General features: G+C 45.0%; 1 protein-coding gene across 1 annotated transcript; it reads right to left on the minus strand.

Moving 5' to 3' along the window:
- Positions 1 to 3577: 3577 nt before the first annotated feature.
- On the minus strand, positions 3578 to 18031 carry CD83 (CD83 molecule). Its single transcript, XM_037382338.1, has 5 exons — positions 17878 to 18031; positions 17620 to 17750; positions 7381 to 7597; positions 7164 to 7267; positions 3578 to 5375 (listed from the first exon to the last, which is right to left on the minus strand). The coding sequence occupies exons 1-5, from the start codon at positions 17918 to 17920 to the stop codon at positions 5217 to 5219; spliced, it is 654 nt and encodes a 217-aa protein (XP_037238235.1). The 5' UTR covers positions 17921 to 18031; the 3' UTR covers positions 3578 to 5216.
- Between the last annotated feature and the right edge of the window lie 2624 nt (positions 18032 to 20655).

The following is a 20655-nucleotide window of genomic DNA, read 5'->3' on the forward strand; positions in this document are numbered from 1 at the left end:
TTGATACCAAGTCTGAGAACAGATGTGAGAGTGTATTGGCAGAGCTGGAATTCAGATGGGATGAAAATAGCAAAAGGGAGTGGGTGGAAACTGTCATACATTTGTGTTACAGGTGCTTGGTCTAGACCCCAGCATTTGCAGACTCCTGTATTTCTCTTCTTACAGTTTCTTAGTAACCCAGTTTCTCTTGCCAGCAGGGCCTTTTCCCCTTAACATTGATGTCCAGCAGTTCAAGCCTCCTGTTCTCTCAGCTGACAGACAGCTTGGGTAAAAGGTTCCTTTCAGCTCCAGGTAGGCAACAAGTTGTAAATAGTGCCAGTTTTCCCACCTGTCATTCAGGACAAAACTTGAACTCATTCGCTCCCATTCATGGACAGGGAAACTGAGGCACACAGTGCAATTTTTTTTTTTTTTTTTCCAAAAAAAACCCCCAAATACACAAAACAAAAACAAAACCCCAGCCACTACAGGCTGTTCTTACTCCCTTCACAGAAGCAACTGAAAGACTCCGCAGAGAGCAAAGCCCACGTTTGTGCTGGGCTTGCGCAAGCCCTGTTTCCCCTCGGACCTGTCTCTTTTCTTAGTTGCTGCTCCTTGTCTTCAGTCTCTCCATGGGGCTGGTTTGTGGGTTTTTTTGATTTATTTTACACCAGCTGTGGCATCTGTCTCTTAACAGAGCAAACACTTAAAATCAGCCCAAGCTGCCCATTTGCAGCATAACAGATGGACTTGTAACTCAGCCACGGGGACGTAGCAAGCTTTTCCCTCAAAGGGTGGGAACGCTCATATGGCTTGGATGTAAGATGAAGCCTTCAAAGGACCCACCGCTCCTTGCAGTGACCTGTATCAGCCTTGCCACCACCCATCCCCTTGGTGGATGCTTCAGGATTTACATCACTGCTCTGGAGAGTTCACGGCACTCTTCTCACAGCTTCACGCACAAGTAGTATCAGCTGTAGTCAGCAAAAAGCAGAGCACTGCAAACACAGGTCTTGGCAGCAAATTGAAGAGAGAACAGACCATCAACCAAAAAGTTTGGTATTTCGTCTGCTTGTAACTCTTTAACCTCCCCAGCAGTTTGTTCCACCAATGACTGAGAATTAGGGCTTTTGCTGATATCTACTTAAAAAGGAACTGTGGGGAAAGCGTTTGTTACCTAACTGTGTAGCTGTAACGGGGTGTAGAAATGTTGCCTTTGCATACAGAGATGAGGAAAATCAATTGCAGTTCCCAAGGGTCTGACATACTGGTTAAGAAGGTCACTAAATACTTGCAGTTGCTCAATGGACTTGGAACCAGATCCCTGCTGCGCTGCATCGCTGCTCAGCTCCGCGCTGAGAGGGGGAAGAAAGGGGATGGATGCACCAGGGAAACGCTCTTTGTGGTCTCCCGAATGGTCTTCTCAAGGGCAGAAGAAAGAAGGGAGGGGGGCATTTGCATGCCCAAAGAGACATATTCCACTTGTATCGTTCACAGGTGCACACAGAGGATTACTTTGGTCCACCGTGTTGAATACAAGCTCGCTTGTAGCTCCTGCTCAGGAGAAACAGGCTGAAAACTGTTCAGCTTTTAGAGAAAATATTACAGTTGCAATGCTGTCAAGGTCACTGTCAGCCTGGGTTATCTGCTGTGTAAGTGCTAGCCACACAAATCAGGCTTAGCTAAGGGCTGTAATTCATACACTCAGCATTTCGTGGATTATGTCCTTTAGCTCTCCCTTATTGCCATTTTGGATATTCATTTAGCTCTGGTGTATGACTGTCACAATTTCTCTTTGGGGTAATTTCCCCATGCAATGCAGTGTTTCCCTGTATATTTCTTAATAACAGGCGTACAAACCTGCTCGGTATGAGTAATTTTATATATAATGCATATTGTTATCTTTGAACGCAGGTGGCTCACCTTTGGACAAAACAATAGAAAAACGCAGGTTGTGGGGGTGGGGAAATCAAATAAAATGTTAGGAAACCTCCAAGAAATACTAACAAGGAAGCTCCTGTGGTTAAGGCACCCACAGGAGAGTCAGAAAACCTCAGCTCTCTTTCCAGTTCTGAGCCAGATTTCTTCAGGAGCTTTCTGATTTCCAGGTGTCCGGCTTTTATTTATAAAAAAAAGATTACGTTATATCCCACGTCATAGCTTTTTTGAGATTAATTGAATTCCTGATTCTAAATAGTATCATAAGAAAGTATTACAAAGAGCTCTTCTAACATACATGTATGCTATCATCTCACAAAACTGAAGGCATCAATAAGAAGAGTAGTGGAAAATAAAACAGATTTTTCTATCCAACAAGGAAGTTACTCTGTATAATCAAAAGAGCTATTAGACTGTGTGAGCCACAAACATGTTCCCTTCAATAACAAAGTGTTAAAGTCTCAAGAGTGCGTATATGTGCTCACCCTTTGCACACCAGGCTGGCTGGGGCAGTACTTTTGATGAGGACACTTAGATCCACAGGTCCATATTGCAAGGAAAGAACCGTATCCTCTGAGGTATTATGCTGATAAGCATGTGTATCTCATTCTGTAAGATTTTCAGCCAAGACACGATTTTTTATGGTTTTTTTTCCCCTGTTATTGCTGAAGTCGCTGGAGTATATTAGCATATACCCATCAGCTGCCTAGTTCTCATTCATAATACTTCTAGCTAATATTCATTTTCATCCTACAGTGCCACAAGAGTTTCTTTACATCCTTTACACCCCAGATGCGCAGGCACCTTCATCGCTTTAGGACATTGCCTGTTTCTCTCCAGTGCTGTGATTCAACCAAGCGTCTAGGTGTAAGACCTCCTCACTGCTTGCTCCTTCTGAACAGTTTAACGCATTTTGCTGGGCCTGCATCAAATCCCCAGAAACAACCAGCCTGAAACTTCCGAGCCTCAAGTTTGACTCCCAGTAGAGTTGCCTCAGGCCCAATCTTCTGTATCGTAGAGAGTTTTGCTCTGGGAAAAAATAATGGGTATAGTTGCTTACGCAAAGTCCCTTTTTTCATTCTATCTGATCTGCTCCTATTTATACATCTGAAGAAGTCATTTTAAATGTTTCAGCCTTTGCTGCTAATTAATTATCACCTCCTTTCAAATGAATTTTCCCTTTCTTCCTCTTGTCTGCTCTCCTAAAAAAAACAATCAATAATAATAAAAAAATAATTATGACTGTCAGGTATTAAGCCTTTCTGACCAAATGGAGAAACTTGTACCCTAGGCCAGTTATTACATATGCACATTCCAGTTTGCATTATTGCCACCTAAACACCCAGGTCACCCGTGACGGTGTGCCTTGTTTAAAAGTAGCTGTGGGTAGGCTGGAACACCCCTGTGTTTTCCCTAATAACTTGCCTGTCAGTAGGAAAGAGGTGTTTTAGAAAGTACTTTGGACAGAAAGTGAAATTTGGAGGAAAATTTAAATGAACTTAGGTCTATAGAAATGCATAAAATTATCCGTTGCTTAATCAATTATATGCACGTACATGCCCTCTCCCTGCAGAAGAGGCTGGATCAGGCATCTACGTTATTTAATGTAATTATGTTGGTTGTAAAAATAAAACACAATTGATACCTAGTATTTCTGGGTTTATTTGTCGTATGCAACACACAGAAACAAATGGTAGGTTACCTCTGAAATTTTGTTTCAAGTATGTTACACACAATTATATGTAAAAATTGATTATAGCAAAGAAAATGCAGCATTAATTGACCACGTTCTAAGTAAATTGCACATCCCTTGTAACAATTTTTCTGGTCAGGAATCCCTTGGACTCCAGCAATGCAGACATACACCCTGCTCACAGAAGCAATACTAAGTGATGCACAGTGCTTTCTCCCCATCAGCACTTCACCATTAATTAGTCAAAGGATTACAGAAAGACCATCCTTGTCAACAGCCTGGAATTTCAAACTGCATTAGAAATCCCAATGTTGCAATTTAGTTCTTGGAGGATTTGTTTGTTTGTTTGTTTTTTTAAAAGATTGTGCGTGTCCTTAAGTGCTTGTGAATTCTCATGTTGTGGCTCAAATGCTTGTGTCGTGTTGTAAATACCCACAGTCACTCTAGGCTCCTCTTGCTTCACCTTCTGCACCAGCAGCCTGATAAGGGATGTTCCTTGATTTCAGGTTCCCAAATCTCTCCTGCTTTCTTTGGTCCAGGAGGACAAGTCTTCTCTCCCTTATACTGTGTGCCTGAGTCCAGCTTTCCTCACGTCCTTGTTTCACATATACTAAACACGGTCAGCACCAACAGCAGGCACTCTTATTCCCCCTCTTCCATTCCTGTATCTCACAGCTGACTTAATACATCCCAAAGATACAGAGTTGATTTCTTCCAAGCTATCTTTGATCATCACTCCTGTAACTTGACCGACGTAGGTGTCGCATGCATTTGACTTCATCTTTAATAAACCACAAAATAAGTCATCTTTACATGTCCTTAATATCACGGGCGGCTTCATTCTTGTTTTTGTTGGTTTAAGGTTAACAGTCTTGTTGAAGCTTCCTATGGATTGACCTATCTAGAGATACCTCTGGGAAATGTGTCTCTGTTTCTCTTGCAGAGAAAGAAAGTTCCTCTCGTTTCAGAAAGATTTCCAGAATATTTTCTCCCTTCTTACATTTCAGCCTATCTGCCACTCTGAGATTTAAAAGCAAATATTGATTTGATTCACCCAGGACAAGAGGATGAAGTCACCTCTGCAGCTTACTTGAGCATCACGTGGCAAGCCAGATCCCATTTGCGGTGCAGGAACTCCATCCAGAACCAGGCTCGGAGCAGACAGCCCCCCACACTCACCTTTTCATACAGCAGCACCTGTTGTGTTTACTTGTGAAAGATGAGAGCTATTAGTTCAGTGAAGAGCTTAATCCTTCACACTGCCGTGGCCTCCCTATAACTTGGTCTTTGTATCGCAGGCATGTTCTCCCTCCGAACAAGAGAGCTGCACAGCAAAGTGAAATAAATTTGATGCCAACTTCATAACAGCACGGTAGCACCGTTGTGTAGCTGTGACGGTATTTCTAAGCCGCCTAGCTCCCCAAAATTACTGTAGTGCTTAACAGTCCTTGTCGAGGGCTCATCCTGTGCAGGCAGATCACTGCTACCTGCACTCTCAACCTGCTCTGAAGAGGCTGTACATTATCGTTTATCTCCTCTCTGTACCACCCAGCCATCCAGCTTGTGTCGTGTCTACTGGTCACCCCTTGGTGCCAGCAATGTTAACTTAGACAGAACTTGAAGTAAGCTCATTTTTACAAGTGCTGTTGCTGTTTAAATCCTGGAAAGTTGTCATTTCATGTACATTGATGGGGGTGAGCATGTGTTTCAAATCTGGTCTGTTTTTTTGGTAATTGGGAGACATACTCTCTTTTCTTAGACACGTCTAAAAGAGAAAACAGAAAGGAAAGCTTAAAACTGAGAATTCCTATCAAAGGCAATTTTTTTAAAAGTTTGAAAGTTTTGGGTTTTCTTCTCGCTGACCATAGCTCATTACACTTTTTCCATTTGTTTGTCACTAGAAGCACCCAGCACAGAGAAATGCTGCTGTTTCTTGCTCAGTCATGGAGCTTTATAGGACAAAAGCCTTAAGTCACAAATCAAAATTTCTATGTAATTCAAGCTTTCCTACGAGCAAGCCTTCCATCAGGCTCTTGCAAGTGTGCTCCCACCTGCCTTCAATACAGGCCAGTGCCTGAAATAATTTCATCAAGTTGTCAAAGTAAAGCCCCAGTCCTGCCAACCAGCCTTAAACTTCATGTGTGTGGAGCTTAGTGGAGGCAAGGCAACCTGTAAGAACTTAACAGGCGTTTTAAATAATGAAGCTCACTTGTGACATCAGGGCAATATCACATTCTGACAAAAGCTAGGCTGATACCTGAGACTGAATCTAACCTGGGAGTAAGATACACGTAATTCTACCTGAGTGGTTATCTTCACAACACAGCTCTGTTTTTTTTTAACTGCACCACTAAAACTGGGACTTTTTTTTTTTTTCCATATGTGAAGGAGAGGTTTCTGTAGAGATCTGAAATTCTTTCAGGACACAGAAGAGACAGATGCCCCTGTTCTGCTCAGAGTGATATCCTTGCTTTCATACTTTCATCCTAACAAATTCCTACAAGATTTATCTTGTCAAACTTTAGTCTGAACAGCACAAATTACTGGCAGGATTGTCAATCTAAAAAAGAGACAGACATAAATTTAATTGCTCCCTGAAGATACATGAAAAGCTACATTTAGCTGCAGCTAATTAGATATTCTCCAATCAACAGTTATGATTCATCTGCTGAGGAGCAAAACAAGAAGGCAAATATGAAAGAGGCAGCAAAAGTTAAATCTGACCTCCCAAAACGCTGGGGTTGGGTTTGTTTTGGTTTTAATTAGAAATGCAGCCCATGTTGCATCGTACCAGTACCCAGGGCTCAGGCTGCCTTCCAGCCAGGAGGCGCAGAGCTCTGCGCCGGGGGGTGACTCCACCGCTACCGCAGGCAAAGCCTGGCTTTGCCTCTGCCAAGTGAGCTTCCCACATGCCTCCTCTCCCCACCTTTCCCAGAACCACCAGCCCTCATTAAGGGTACGGATAATACCCCAAGGAGGTTCTTTACCAAGGATCTTAAACTGTCAGTTTAACAAGAAAGACAGAGCTCTGCAAAAATGCCCGTCTGAAACGGGGTTGTCCCCGATTCACAGGTATGGAAATGGAGTCAAAAAACAGGTAGCCTTGAACTTGTGCATCATGCCATCACACAAAGCGATGCCCTAGGTGGGGAAAGGATCGTGGGGGCTCATGCCCCCACCTCAGGCAAATGCTGTTCCCAAGCACCAGACCAGAAGAGCTGTTGATGTGCCCTTGAACCAAAGACTTAGCTGGCTACTCAGAGTAACTGGAACCATAAACAGGCAATGGGGTGCAGGAAAATAACTGTCTGGTTTGAGTTTATTGGGGTGCAGTGAAATGTTTTATCTCTTTGGAACTCCATCGTGTGTTTCTCAGGCACCTGTTTCCTCTGGCTTTGAAAGTACTGTGTGAGGATTTAAAGGGTTTGATCATAAATTAGCCATGAACACAAATTTCTGACCGGCTGCATTAAGGCGGTGCCAGGAGAGAAAATGAGTGCTGGGGTTTTTGTTGGGTTTGGTTGATTCATTTATGAGAAAGAGAATTACTTACACAGGTAAAAAGGATGAGCAGCAAGTAAAAAATCCCAAGGCAAGTCAGCATGAAAAGCTCGGCTTTGTATTTTTTCAATTTTTCATCTTCTATTCCAGGGCAACCTAAAATGTAAACCAAGGTGTTAAGTTGTTCTGCTGCTTGTAAAACATTTTAAGACTGTTACCTTCATGAAATGCCATGCAGAACTTGGGACAATCAAGAGGCTCTACGGTACCTGTTACTTTTAACGTGACTGTGCCACTCAGGTTGCGTTCTCCGCTCTGTACCCCCAAAGTGCACTTATACGTCCCGCTGTTCTGGCTGGTCGCGTTTTTGATCCTCAGCGAAAAGTAGGTGTCGTTGGAGAGCTCCAGGGACCCCCCAAGTTCTTTTGGATAATGAGATTCCACATCAAGGACTTTCCATGCTATTTCTTCACCATCTCCAGCCATCTGGGAAACACAAACATATTTCTCATCTTCAGCAACACTGTCCCCCTGCGTTTTAGGGGAAAGAGAGTTTTAAAGCCAGCTTATGGCTGATAATGCAGAGGCTGAAGGGGGGTTGGAGGGGAACGGGACCTCAAAAGCATCTAATACGTTCACACTCGCGATCAAAAAGTAGATACTTTTTTGCTTAAATAGACCGTGTGTTTAGAACTAGGTACTATAGAGCTACTCCGTAAGAGCTTCTAAATCTGCCCCACCTGGACTCAACCCTGGTAGAGATGTAACACAATAAAGGGCAGCGGCAGTTTGCTCTCAGAGTGCCTCTGCAGAGGCCCCAGAAGAGTTCGAGCAGTGGCCCGTGGGGATGGAGCTGAGTCAGCCCTACCCCGCCACTGAGCACTGGCTCTGGAGACCAGAGGTGGCCAGGAGAGCGTGGCAGCAGGCAGGTGGGCTCCAGCGCCGCCCCCGCTCGCCCTGCCAGCACGCTTTCTGCCATGCGGCGCTGGGAACCCCACCAGCCTCTCTTGGCAGGCACGCCACGGCACGCCAGCTCTGCCAGCACTGGTTGGCACCCTCCCAGCCACCCTGCAGCCCAGGGCTCCCTGTGGGAATGCAGCCCTGGAAACTGCACCTCCCCGTGCCAGTTTCCATGCAGCTGACCCTTGAAACCACAGTGCTTCTCTGGAGGAATGGGGGTTCCCCCCCTCTGCCTCCCTTCCCCTCTTTATTGGAACCAAAGAACAAAAAATTGCTTCGACTCCTTCAGATTCGCTTGCGTGAAGGTCACAAGCAGGTTCTGGTGCACTTGGGGAGCGTTTCTGTGTTGAATTTCTTAATTGTAACCAGAAGAGCGACATTCCTTGGCATTGCTGAGAGTCTGTTGGAGGAATGAAGTGTATTCCCAGAACAGTTTGTACTGCAGGGCAATAGGATGCACTGAAAATGACAGTTGGCTGGGAACCGCAAAGAAGAGAGAAATCACTAACTTGATTTGAAAGATGGGAGAAGGGTTTGAATTAGCCCATGTCCATTCTTATTCATCGATGTTGCTCCCTGGGATTCGAGGCAGCGTGCCCTCCGTGAAGGTTTCCCGGGTAATGAATTCAGGCTTTCTGTGGACCAGCAGAGCCAGAGCCAGCTCGTACAGTCCAAGGCTCAGCTTTTCAGCCAAACCTATAACTAACATAAGCCAAGGCTTTTTTATTATTATTATTTTATTTTAATAGACACATTTTTGGGTTGCATGTCAGCGCTTACTTTCTATCAGTGTCGCTACTGCACCAGGGTATAACAGTTATGCTGTAAGTTATTAAAATTAACACAGTTTTCTCATACTGAGGCTGGGAGTATCTGGTTTCCCCTTCACGTGTTTGCATGAGGAAAGCGTACTCAGAACTCTGCGCAGAAACACGGGCCTGATGCTCCGTTATACTTTTACAGCCCTAAAATGGTGTAAAATGAGCTGCAAGTTGGGGAACTTTTCAGGAACTGGGGAATCAAACTAAAGCACAAGATTTTCATAACTGTAAAGATCCTTTCTCAGAAAAGGGGTTTTTTTAGTGCACCATCTGAAACACGGAGCAGTAATTCCCTGGGGCTTTCCACACTTTACCCAGCAAGTGGGAAGAAACTACCTTCTTCCTCTTAATCCCCCAGTAAATTTACCCCAGCTTCTTGCTTATTTTGCTCAGCCCCGAGCAGCGATGAGACAAGCGGTATCGACGGTGGTTTTCAGGCTGTGGGGACTTCACTGTGCCACGGGGATTGAGGTATTTTCAGGCTCTGCACATAGAGATGCAGCCAGAGGAATTCCAATACCCAGGCTGAGCTCAGCTCTCGTTACATGTGGGTCAATAGCAGTTAAGTGGATAGAGCTGACCTCCCTCAGATCTAATTTTTGCCACTCTCCCTTCCCTTACCACCCCCTTCCTCACTGAAATTTAAAACTGTCTGCAGGGCAATAAAGAGAACCAGCCTGGCTGCCCTTTGCATTGGCCTAAAATAAAGATAGGATATCTGAGCTACACACAGAATATCAGTTTTGCTCTTTTTTTTTTTTTTTCTTAATTCACTGGTAGCATAAATAATTGCTGTCTTGGGTGGCAAACGGTGCTGTGATTCTCGTGGCTGCAACCTGGGAATCAGAAAACACTTTGATCTTTCTGCGTGCAGTTGTAATCACCACTGCCAGGATAAGGGAGAACTCAACTAAGCCCGTGCATCCTATGCCTGACCATGTGCTTATTCGCAGTGAAATTTTTGGTAAATTATTTAACTTCCCTGATTTATAGGGACACTGAGGGATAGGATTGATTATTGCAACCAAAGTTTTCCAGGGTTCTCAGCCGCTGTCACAAGCACAGTGACGGTGACCCTGAAGACAATCAAGTCAGAACTGTGCCTTACGCAGACCTGCTCTGTGCAAGGCAAAACAGTGTCCACAAAGCTGTGCTAACAACATGCCTTTCCCCAAAATAGAAGAAAAAGTGACGTTGTGACCTAACCTGGCTCCCTCACTTGTCAAGAAACTAGTTGCAATCTGGATGGGGTCACAAACCTTTGCATTTGGGGAGGAGGAGGAGGAACGGTTCACACTTGTGGGTTTAATTCAGGGTCTGCATGCCTCTTTCTGCATTAAATCTCCCCTTTACTGAAGAGCAAAGGCAGGCAAGGCAGTCGGAGGTGGTGCTGGTGTGCCCAGCAGCCTCCTTACATTTTTTAGGCTACAGGGACATCTGGTGGCATTTTTCCAGCCTCTACACACAGCACATCCATCCCTCAGAGGTCATAGCAACCCCTTCTCTGATGCCTGAACCAGCGCTTTTTCCACTGCAATCTTATCTCCTATTATCTTACCAAAAAACCATCAACCCCTCCCTTTTTAAATTCTCTAAGTAGGGAGAAACATCTGAGCCAATTTGCAGAGTGTGTCCCCATATCCCAGCGGTGTAGAAGGAAGTCCATGAGATGTTCGGTAAGGTCATCGCTCTGCCTCTTGCTCTATTCAAGCTAACCTCTTTTCCCCCAAAACCTAATTAAAATCATGGAAATGCCACTTTGTTTGCCACCTCCTGTGAATTACTTGGCAGACTCTCACTAGACAGATCATTTTGCAGCTCAAGCTCCTATGGTAATCCAGCACTAATTCATGCCAAGTGTCCTCCAGGTGATACCACAGCCCAAGGTAAATGCTAGGGGTTTTACCTAATTAGTTCCACACAAGCTTAGAGGGATGGAAGCAAGCGCTGTTGGTGGCAGCAATCCACTTGTGTAGGGACCATCCTCTTCTTTAATCTGCGATAAAATGTTTTCCTCCTGCATTTTGGTTGCATTTCGTTTCCCTTCCACCTCACTGGCGAGCAAGCTGCAGCACCGGCTCCCCTGCTCCCCACCTCCGAAGGGAGGAGAGGAGGGGGCTGGGCTCCTCCTGCTCCCATGTTTGCTGTTAATGGCTTTACCAAAGTTCAAAAGGCAAATCATGACTCGCGTGGGGACCGGTTGAAATGCTACTGAATCTATTTGCATAAAAAGGGTCTCTTTGCCAGGCTGGCTGCTGGGGGTTACTGAAGCAAGAATTTTGTTGGGAAATTGGAGACCTGCAGGCTGGCAGCATCATTCTGCCTATCTGCATAAATAAAAGTACCCATTAAGAAAATTAAACAACAAAAGATATGTGAGTTTATGTTTATTGTCACATATACATTGGCCAACGGCAATGTCTGTGACAGGTGTTTTCCAGAAATCAGCTGCGGGCCGAAGTCTGTTGTTTTCCATCACCTCCATGGATTGAGAGGAAATGCTGGCCCCAGGGGCCAACACTGTCCAACACCTTCATCAACGGCCTGGCCACTGGGATAGAGGACAAGCTCAGCAAGTTTGCAGATGATAGGAAGCTGGGAGGACTGGCTGATACACCAGAGGGTCATGCTGCCATCCAGAGGGACCTCAGCAGGCTGGGGACGTGGGCTGGGAGGAACCTCACGATGTTCAGCAAATGGATGGTGCCAGGTCCTGCCCCTGGCAAGGAATAACCCCAGGCACCAGGACAGGCTGGGGCCAACCTGCTGTTGTCCTGGGGGACACCAAGTGGACCCCCACCAAGTGGACCCCGAGCCAGTGATGAGCCCCTGTGGCAAAGGCAGCTGCTGTCTCCAGCAGATGGAGGGAGGTGACTGTCCCCTCTGCTCAGTCCTGGTGAGACACACCTGGAGTGCTGGGTCCAGTGCTGGGCTCCCCAGTATGAGAGAGACACAGGCGTACTGGAGAGTCCAGCAAAAGGCTACAGAGGTGATTAATGACTTGGGGCATCTGGCATATGAGGAGAGGCTGGGAGAGCCGGGGCTCTTCAGCCTGGAGGAGACCAGGCTTGGGGGCATCTTGTCAATATGTACCTGATTGCCAGGGGGATAAAGCAGCTGGAGCCAGAGTCTTCTCAGCAGCCTCCAGAGACAAGAGGCAAGGGGCACAAACTGAAACTCAGGAAATTCCATTTAAACATAAGAAAACCCGTTGTTACTGTGGGGGTGGCTGAACACTGGAATGGGCCGCCCAGAAAGGGTGGGGAGTCTCCAGGGAAAATCTCCCTCAAGATATTCAAACCTGACTGGACGCAGCTCTGAGCCACCAGCTCTAGTTGCCTTATTTTAGTGAGTTTAATTGAAAGTTATCCTAGTTCCCGAAAGCTTGGAAACACTTGGTCTAAAGAGGTTGCGATTTTCCCACATGCATTTCTGCAGTCAATGGACTGATTCCTGTTAAGTTTCTCCTAGCCTGGAGCTTTTGGGTAAGAATAGTGGTGGTGATAGAGTGGATATTAAAATGGTAGTTTTGATTGAACAGATAGCTTTGATTGAAAATACTGCTGAGCTGATTTCTGTTCTCTGCCTGGATGAATTACAAGAAATAGGTAGAATAATTAGTCCTCCAGAATTTAACTGCTCTTCAGCAAATATTTGTTTTTCAGAGAACTAAAAACAAGGTGGGAGAAGGGGGATGAACACTTTTCTCAGTCCAACTGGTTGGGTTTTAGCTGCAGTCTTGAAAACTGCTACAGCATTACATGCTAGTGCTACTACACAGAGGCAGTTCACCTATGCTGTAGTACTTACGCCCAACTAATCAATTAAAACTTAATTTTATCATGTACATGTGAAAGCAGGCAGTTGTTAACTCATGTTTTCTACTCTCATTAAATACCTTTTCTCATCAAACTTTTCCAGACTAAGGTGGTACATTGGCTCCCAGGTAAATCAAAGTGCCAATATAATCCACTTCTCCCATAAAAGCAAATTTTTATTTCAAACATAACGGTTCAGGTCCAAACCTGATGTCAGTTTAAAGGTGGAATGTATTAGCATTAATTTATTTTCTTCTGAGGGTGGGATGATTGTAAAAATTGTTTTGTTTCAAATTATACCAGGAATAATGGCCAAGTTGAAATTTCGGACTGCTGAAGAGATCTAAAAGCTATACAAGGCCAGAAGGAATTTATTTTCTGAAGCAAAATATCTAGAAATCTGGCATTGCCCAATAGCCAACATATAATGGATCACAATTGAGCTGAAACCGCTTAATAGGTGTATTTTTCAGCATAAAAGCACTTTCACATTTGATTAGTGCTGAAAGTACATCCATATGGTTCCTATACAGTATCATGTAGAGATACCAATGTTAAATTTGAAAAAAAAAACCCCAGACATAAATTGTGGACACATGTGAATGTTTTCTGTGCTTGAGGGGGGGGAGGGACCAGAGGAAAAGGAAAACTAAAATCCAACCCCACAACAACAGCAAAGGAACTGCAACTGCATGTGACACATGAGTCAGCTGGAAAAGCCCCGACTCGGTCACACAGCCTCTTTATTGTTTTGGCTGTTTGGGTTTTTTAGCTAAGGGCATCCGACGCTAACTCCTGTCAACCAAAAGAACTGTTTTGGTTATGAAATAATTTCCACTGCTCCCTTCCTCTCTAAATCACCAGTGTGTGGGAGCTACTTGGAGCTGAATAGATGTCTGAGGACCGTTTGACTGCATTTCTCTGGGTGTGTTAGAAATCAGACTGAAGAAATTAGCAGCTATTTACTTATGCTAATAGATAACAGCTATGCGTGTTTAGCAAAAGCCATTTCCTTTGAAGGAAGGTGCAATTAATATTAAATGTCTAGAACATTTATTCTTACTTAGCAATATGACTTCCCCCTTTAATTCTGCCACAATTTTATATTTTGCAGGGAAGTGTTATAAAGTTAACAGACTTCTCTGCACTGAAGTACAGCCTTCTCTCCTCTTCCTCAAGATTTGTTTTAGATTAAGACTTTTCTGGCTATCACATGAACAAAATAGTGAAATATCCACCGGGACTTCATTTGTGTGTGTTTAAACTAGGTTTTCAAACTGGATATAAAGTGAAAATTATGAGGGTTTATGAAGTGGTTCTCCTTTTCCATGTACTACACAAAGAGAAATTGTTCAGTTTTCAACAGCCCTACAAGGCAGAAAGGTAAGTGAAGTTTCGTTGCCCAGATTCTTGTTTCATAGGTGGGCCGTGGAGATGCAAACCAGGATTGCCATACACAATCCCCAGCGCCTGGGTGCTTATACAAAAATGCCCCAGTTATTTTTTCTTTTTTTTTTTTTTTTTCTTTTCAGACTTCTCAGCTGGTAAACTTCCACACTGCTCATATATGCTTTTATGGCACGTAGGCTCCCCAGCACTCCTAAAAATGAGCCATACTTGAATGGTATCATCATTACGAACTTTCTTAATTTTTCATGGCCACATGAAACAGAATGAAAAGCTGCACCAGGCTGGGAGAGGACTTGGTGCTCTACCTTCTACCAACTTGAAGTATTTCTAAGTAAAAACCATTTTGTCTGAGCTGCCTGACTGTGGTCCTGATTCTGCACAGAACTACTTACACGTGGGACCTCATGCATGAGAATAATCTAATTAGCTCCAAGGATACTGGGCGCACAACAAGTTCAAAGCATGCATGCCTCTTTGCAGTACGAGGCATTAGCAGAAGTGAAGGAACTGTTGAATGCAATCCTTCTTTTTTACATCCCGTTGGATTTTGACACCGCAATACTAACTCCTTTCAACAATCATTTCTCCATACAGAACCAAAAAAGCAAGTACTTTTAAATAGTATCTTTTTTTTTTTTTTTTTTTTTAAAGCAGATCGTAACAAACTATTTAAAAGCGCCACTTAATTAGTTGGAGTGTGCGGACATGCCAGTGGAAAGGAGAGGTTTGTTTGCCAAGTGTCCCCCCTGCACGAGCAGCTGCACGTGCAGCACCGTAACGTCGTCGCCACCATTTTTTTAAAGCAGCAGAAGCAAAGGTTAATTGCTTGCATTTACTGCACGGTTCAAAGTTACCTCATACAAAAGATTTAGCCTAACAGCTGCTTGAACTTTACAGTCTGAAATTTCATACCGTTTGTTGGAATTACCTTCTAATTAGCCCTTTGGGGGTATGCGTGGTGTTTATTGATTAATCCTTCAGTAGTTGTTTTTTAAATAACAGATTAGTTCTTTGTGTTGGGTAGCCCAGTCATGCTCTGCCATTCCTTCACCCTCCTTTTGCAGTGTCGGGTGGGGACAGCAGAGGAGAGGAGAGCTTCAAGCCACTGCCTATTTAGCTAGCCCCAAAATTAGAAGAAGTATCGCTTCTTCAGCACAAAATACTGACCCTAAATTACTTTTTCCTGCCAAGAGTCAGACTTTTTTAGCTTTGGCACTGTGCTTTTACTAGTATGGCTGTGACTGTGGCTTGGGCTAGCATCACAAGAGTGTCATTAACTGCCTGTCCCCACTTCCCACCTCCCTGCTGGGATGAGTAACTGGAAGACTGTGGTACCATGATTAGTGCCATCAGCCCTCGAGGATGGTAGGTAGCTAGGTTTTGTTACTTCTTGTAGTTTCGGCAGTGCCGGCAGAGGAAAAAAGCATGAGGTCCTGTCGTGCTGAGCACTGGCAAAACAGTCTGTGCCTGAGCCAAATGTATGAAGCTGGAAGAGCGAGGAGCCCGTGGAGGGAGAGGAGGTTGGTGGGACAGGGCAGGGGACTTGCAGTGGCAGTCTGGACTGTAACAGCTGACTGCTGCAAAGGGAAGTAGCACTGGCAAGGGATGCCAAGGAAGGGTCACACACAAAAGGCATCATCTGATATCACCCTCCCCTGCATGGGCAGTTGTTTTATGCCCCGGGGGATCTGTAAAGAGCTACAAGACAACACAGAATTAGGTCTACAGGGTTTCCTTACACTCTTTCATCAGGGCAATGGCTTTTGGCTCCCATTTGCTGCCCTACACTTCAGCCTGCTGAAACTGTTTTCATTTTTTGACTTCCAATGCTAGTTTAGGGGAGAATTTTCAGGGATCTAGTCAACCTCCCTATTTATTTGTCCCCCACCTCTTATCACTGCTGCTCAACTCCTCCAGAGCCCACCAGGCAGCACGCTTTGCCTCCACTGAGCTCCCTGCCCTGCCCAGACTCTGTGGAAACATGGGGCCTTAAATAATCAGCATGTATCTGTATGGAAAATACATGTCCTTATCCAACTTTTGAAGCAGAAAGTAAAAAAGTATAAGTTGACGCCTACCCCAGCTCCCAAAGTAATGTTCAACCAAATGCATTATTCCCTCCTCTCTGTCTCCCACCCATGCTTAGTTAAGCATTTTGGAACAAGAAGGAGACTATAGGTGCACATGCTGATGGGCTGGTAGCCAGATGTTTGAAACAGCTCTTTCAGAATTAGGTACCTTTGGGTTGCAGTTGTCGTTTAGTCAGTAGGCAGATGCTCTTTGTAGTACCAGCACTGAAACTCAGATGCATTGCAAGTTTCAACCACAGAAGCCCTATCTAATAACACTGTTTGTTGGTTTACCATAGGGAATAATTTTAAAACTACCTGACCAAACTGCTGAGGAAGCCAAGGCTGTGGCTATATGTTCTGGCAGAGATAAATTAACAGTTTCCACCCATAGAAAGCAACATTTTTTTTCCCTTCCACTGCTTTCCCATCACATGGGAAAGTAATTCAACTCTGTAACCCACAAAATCTTTATTCACAGATTGATTTTTCCACTATTACAACAAGCAACAGAGAGTTGACTTTAACATGCGACCAGAGGACCACCAGAACTGACCCATGGTAAGTGGCAGGAGTGCATCACTGGGAGTGGGGAATGCAGGGAAACAAAACCATCTTTTTTTCCCTGTTACCTTGGCTCACACCATAAGCTGAAACTACGCACTGAGATGCAAATACACAGTGCCATACCGCAAGTCAACAGCCACTTCTTCAACCACTGGGCAGCTCTGCCTCTTTCTATGAGAAGTTTTGAGAAGGACTTCTCTGCTCATTAGCTGATTGAACCTTGTAGCCCCCCCTGCAAACAGGTGGTCAGCAGGGCTTTCCTGCTTTGGAAATGGGAATTATGAATCAGGACAGTCAAGATGGGACTTTTGCTTCGTGACTGCAAAGAGATAAATCAGAATTTCTAGCTCTCCATCTGACTTCTGCATACCCTGCCTTTATGCCCACCCTCACTAGCCAAATCTCCATAAAGAATAGCAAGCAGTTGTTTAGTTCCTCTATTTCAAAGAAAAATCAGCTCCTGTTTGGGGGGAGATTAACTAAGGGACAACGTCATTGATGTTGGAAGTTTTAAACACCATTTTTTGCTCTGAAGAAAAATCCTGGTAAGACACCTCTTTGGAGTAGTATTTGGCAGGCTGCACACGGGGCATCGCCTGAATTCTAATCCCTGGCAGCCAGCAACTGTTAGATAGAAAAGCAGGCCAAGAGCAATTCAGAGATCATGCTCAAATACTCTGTCTACAATGACATGGAAAACACCCATTCCCTGTGACCAGCTCAGATGCTTTCATTGCTGCCTTATCTCTGCTGCCCTGGCAGGAGGATGCCTCTTCATAAAATAACCCATTTTGTACAAGACAAGCCAGGATCAGGTAGGAAAGCAAAGCAGACTGCTCAAGTAACTTGGGCTTTTTTCTTACTTTATACCAAGACACTGTCTGGTAGGTGATTGAGGAGTCCTGAAGAACTTTACAGGGCAGCAGCACTTCTTCAGCACATCTCACAGCAATGTCTGGGATCGCCACGGAAGCCCCACGGATCAAGCACCTAACTGCAAAGCACAGGTACACATCACCTTTAAAAGAGGTTGCTTAGGTAATCCTTCCTGTCTTCCCAAAACATAGCCCCACAAATAAATGTGAAAGACCAGAAGGAAAAATGCAAGGCTCCCCACTTACCATTGCACAGGACGATGAGCAGAGCGTAGACTCCCCAAGACATGGCTCTTACTGCTTCAGATCACAGAGCAGCAACAGGGTGCCTCTTTGCAGGCTGGACACTGAGAGCAGAGTGAAACTGCTACTGCTTCTAGAGTGCTATTTCTGGAGGCAGGCTGGGGAATCCCCCCAGATGGCTTATCTTGAAGTTCCCTGTCACAGGGAAAATCCCTACGTGTAGGAGCCAGTGCTCCTCCCATCAGATCTGTTCGGTCACTCCCATCTCTGCAACTGCCTTCACTGGTAGGACAACACCTCTCCTTTTTAATTCTTTTATTTTCCCCCCTCTGTGTTGATCTGAGCAGAAATCAGATTTTTCATGGGGCACTTGTGGGTCAGTGTGAAGGACATAAAAGAGCCTCTCTTGAGTGACAAAATAACAGGGCAAAGGGTTTGCCAGCCTCCCAAAATCCCCTCTCAACCTTCTCTCTGCAGCTCTAACCAAACAGTGTCTACGCAAGCTTGGCCACATGAAGCGATGTTTCTGAAACCACATTTAAGCCCTCAAGTCATGACAGCACGAGGACACTGTGACTTGGGTCTAAGGGCTAAGCAGGAATTTACAGCATGGCTGAGCAATATAAACTATATTTCTGTAGTGTTACATGTGTAACTCCCCATATAGGCACTCAAGCAGCATCTCAGTGTATTTTATCATTTTCAAGACAAGCAGGAGCAGTTGGAGTGACATAAATCTACCAATTTATATGCTGGAAAATTTCCTCATTAAAAAAAAAGATCAAGGCAGCTCTCAGAAGAGGAATCATTTGGACATCCCCTCTAGATATCTGAAAAAAAGAGAAAAAAAAAGAAAAAAAAAGTACTTTCCTTGTGATCTGTAAGAGCTGTTCCCCCTGGAGAATTTCTGAGGAAGTCTGAGGTTGATCACAGAGGCATTTACAAATCACGAAACTCTGAAAGTTGCTGACATGTTATTTTTGGGAAACTGTTGTGGCTGCTGTCTTTAGGCTACTGAGATCATGATAGAGAGAAGACATTTAGGAGGGGGTTTTTGAATTTTGATGGGTGAAGAGTGCTATGGTCAGTCCCTTCAGGAAACCAGGTTCCTGGAAACCACATCAGGCTGGGCACCCTACAGCCAAGTCACCTCTAGAAAGCTTTGTGAGAAGTCCGTTTGACAAGTCCTTGGCATGCAAAAGTCCAACTCAGACGGATAAACACCATGGGTGGGTAACGCTTTTGGAAACTCCAAGCTGTTCTGTGAGGGAAGTCAGACAGCAATTTCGCCAGGGGCCTGGCTGTTGAAATAGCCTACTTATTTTTAAAGCTTTTTGCTTCTACCTTCATTGACAGGTATGGTAAATATAACAGGCTCTAAGCTTTATTTTTCTCTCTGTGTTTTCCAGTTTCAAGGGCCTCAATCCATTACTTAGAAGGTACAAGTAAAATGTAAATCCCAGAGGATCTCTCCAGAGAGAGAGAAAATCCTGAACTCTCACTTCATTCTCCGGTGTGAAATAATGGAGTCCTTGAGAAGACAGAAGCGAGGGGGGGTGCTGAAGGAAATCTTGGAGAGAAGAGGGCTCCAGTTAATATATTTCACATCTGTTCTTCACTACAATGATGGCTTTCCTGCCCCCGTGAGTCACTCACACATCAAGCCCACCTCCAAGCAGGACACTCGGCTGTCACCCAAGTGCCTCTTGCTGCGAGTCCTGCAGAGCTGTGTATTTACCCTTCATAAACCAGCCAAGAGGCAAAGGCCTTCCCTCCCTCCCTTTTCACCGCAGGGAAGCCCTCAGTGGGCAAACCACAGTAAGCTCCTGCCCCTGCTGTGGGTCAGCCCACAAACTTTCCCCAAACAGCCCCACCAGATGTTGCCGGGAGGGCTGCGGCATGCCTGGGGCTGCGGCCATGAGCCTGCCCACACAGGCGTGCACGGGAGGTGAGCATGAACGGTCAGGCTCCAGTTTGAGCTGGGAAACGTACATGCCACACACGCTTGCCAAAGGGATGTTAAACACCATTTTTCCTCAGTTAGTTAAAACACAGGAGTTGGGACTCTTACAAACACACGGCTTTCCCTCTAGGACAGGCATAGCTTCAAGCAAAACAGCCCTTTTCCTCCAGAAGTATTTGCAAGCTCAGCTGCTGTTCCACAGCACGGTATGTGAAGCAAGAGAGCAAGACATGAAAAACAAAAACCGAAACTCCCTTTGCTGGGGGAGGAGAAATCATTTTGCTTCTAAACTTTCCCTGGTTGGGATTTTTTCTTCAGGGAAACTTTGAAGCGGGCTGTACTTCCCATCCTAACTTTTAATAAACTCTGCGTGGTTTCTAAGAGCGAGCCTATCATCTCCAGAGCCCTGGAAGGTGCTTGGTGTTTCACTCCAGTCCGGAGCACTGGAAGAAGTGGGAGCGCAGCGGGATGGGTTTGGGCGTAGGAGTGAAGAGGCAGTGATTGCCTGTCAGCCTTTTCCATGAGAAACAGATCCACATCTTTGCAGGGCCCTCGGGAACCGCACAGTTATGCAGATTAAGTGGAAGTTTATGCAGATTAAGTGGAAGTTTACTGTTAGATGCATTTTTCTGTGGACCTAACGAGACCTGCTTTCCTACAGGTGTGTCCTGTTGCCTCTTCCCCTCCTTCCCTCGCCTGCACCACTCACTACACTAACCGTCAGCCCTCGATCTCGCTAAGCAAGAGGCACCATCTGCTCTGGTGAGTCCAGAGCCACACACGTGATGACTGATATTAGCAAGCAGCATGTAAAATGG

The sequence above is a fragment of the Falco rusticolus genome, chromosome 3 (assembly GCF_015220075.1).
Source record: "Falco rusticolus isolate bFalRus1 chromosome 3, bFalRus1.pri, whole genome shotgun sequence".
Lineage (NCBI taxonomy): Eukaryota > Metazoa > Chordata > Aves > Falconiformes > Falconidae > Falco > Falco rusticolus.

What these genes read in the sequence shown, in the direction of transcription:
- CD83 (XM_037382338.1), bottom strand. Translation starts at nt 17,920, where the DNA reads ATGTCTTGGGGAGTCTACGCTCTGCTCATCGTCCTGTGCAATG. An exon ending in GCTCATCGTCCTGTGCAATG is followed by an intron (nt 17,751 to 17,877) that starts GTAAGTGGGGAG and finishes TGTGCTTTGCAG; the next exon opens with TTAGGTGCTTGATCCGTGGG. An exon ending in TGCTCATCCTTTTTACCTGT is followed by an intron (nt 5,376 to 7,163) that starts GTAAGTAATTCT and finishes TTTCTCTTTTAG; the next exon opens with ACGTGTCTAAGAAAAGAGAG.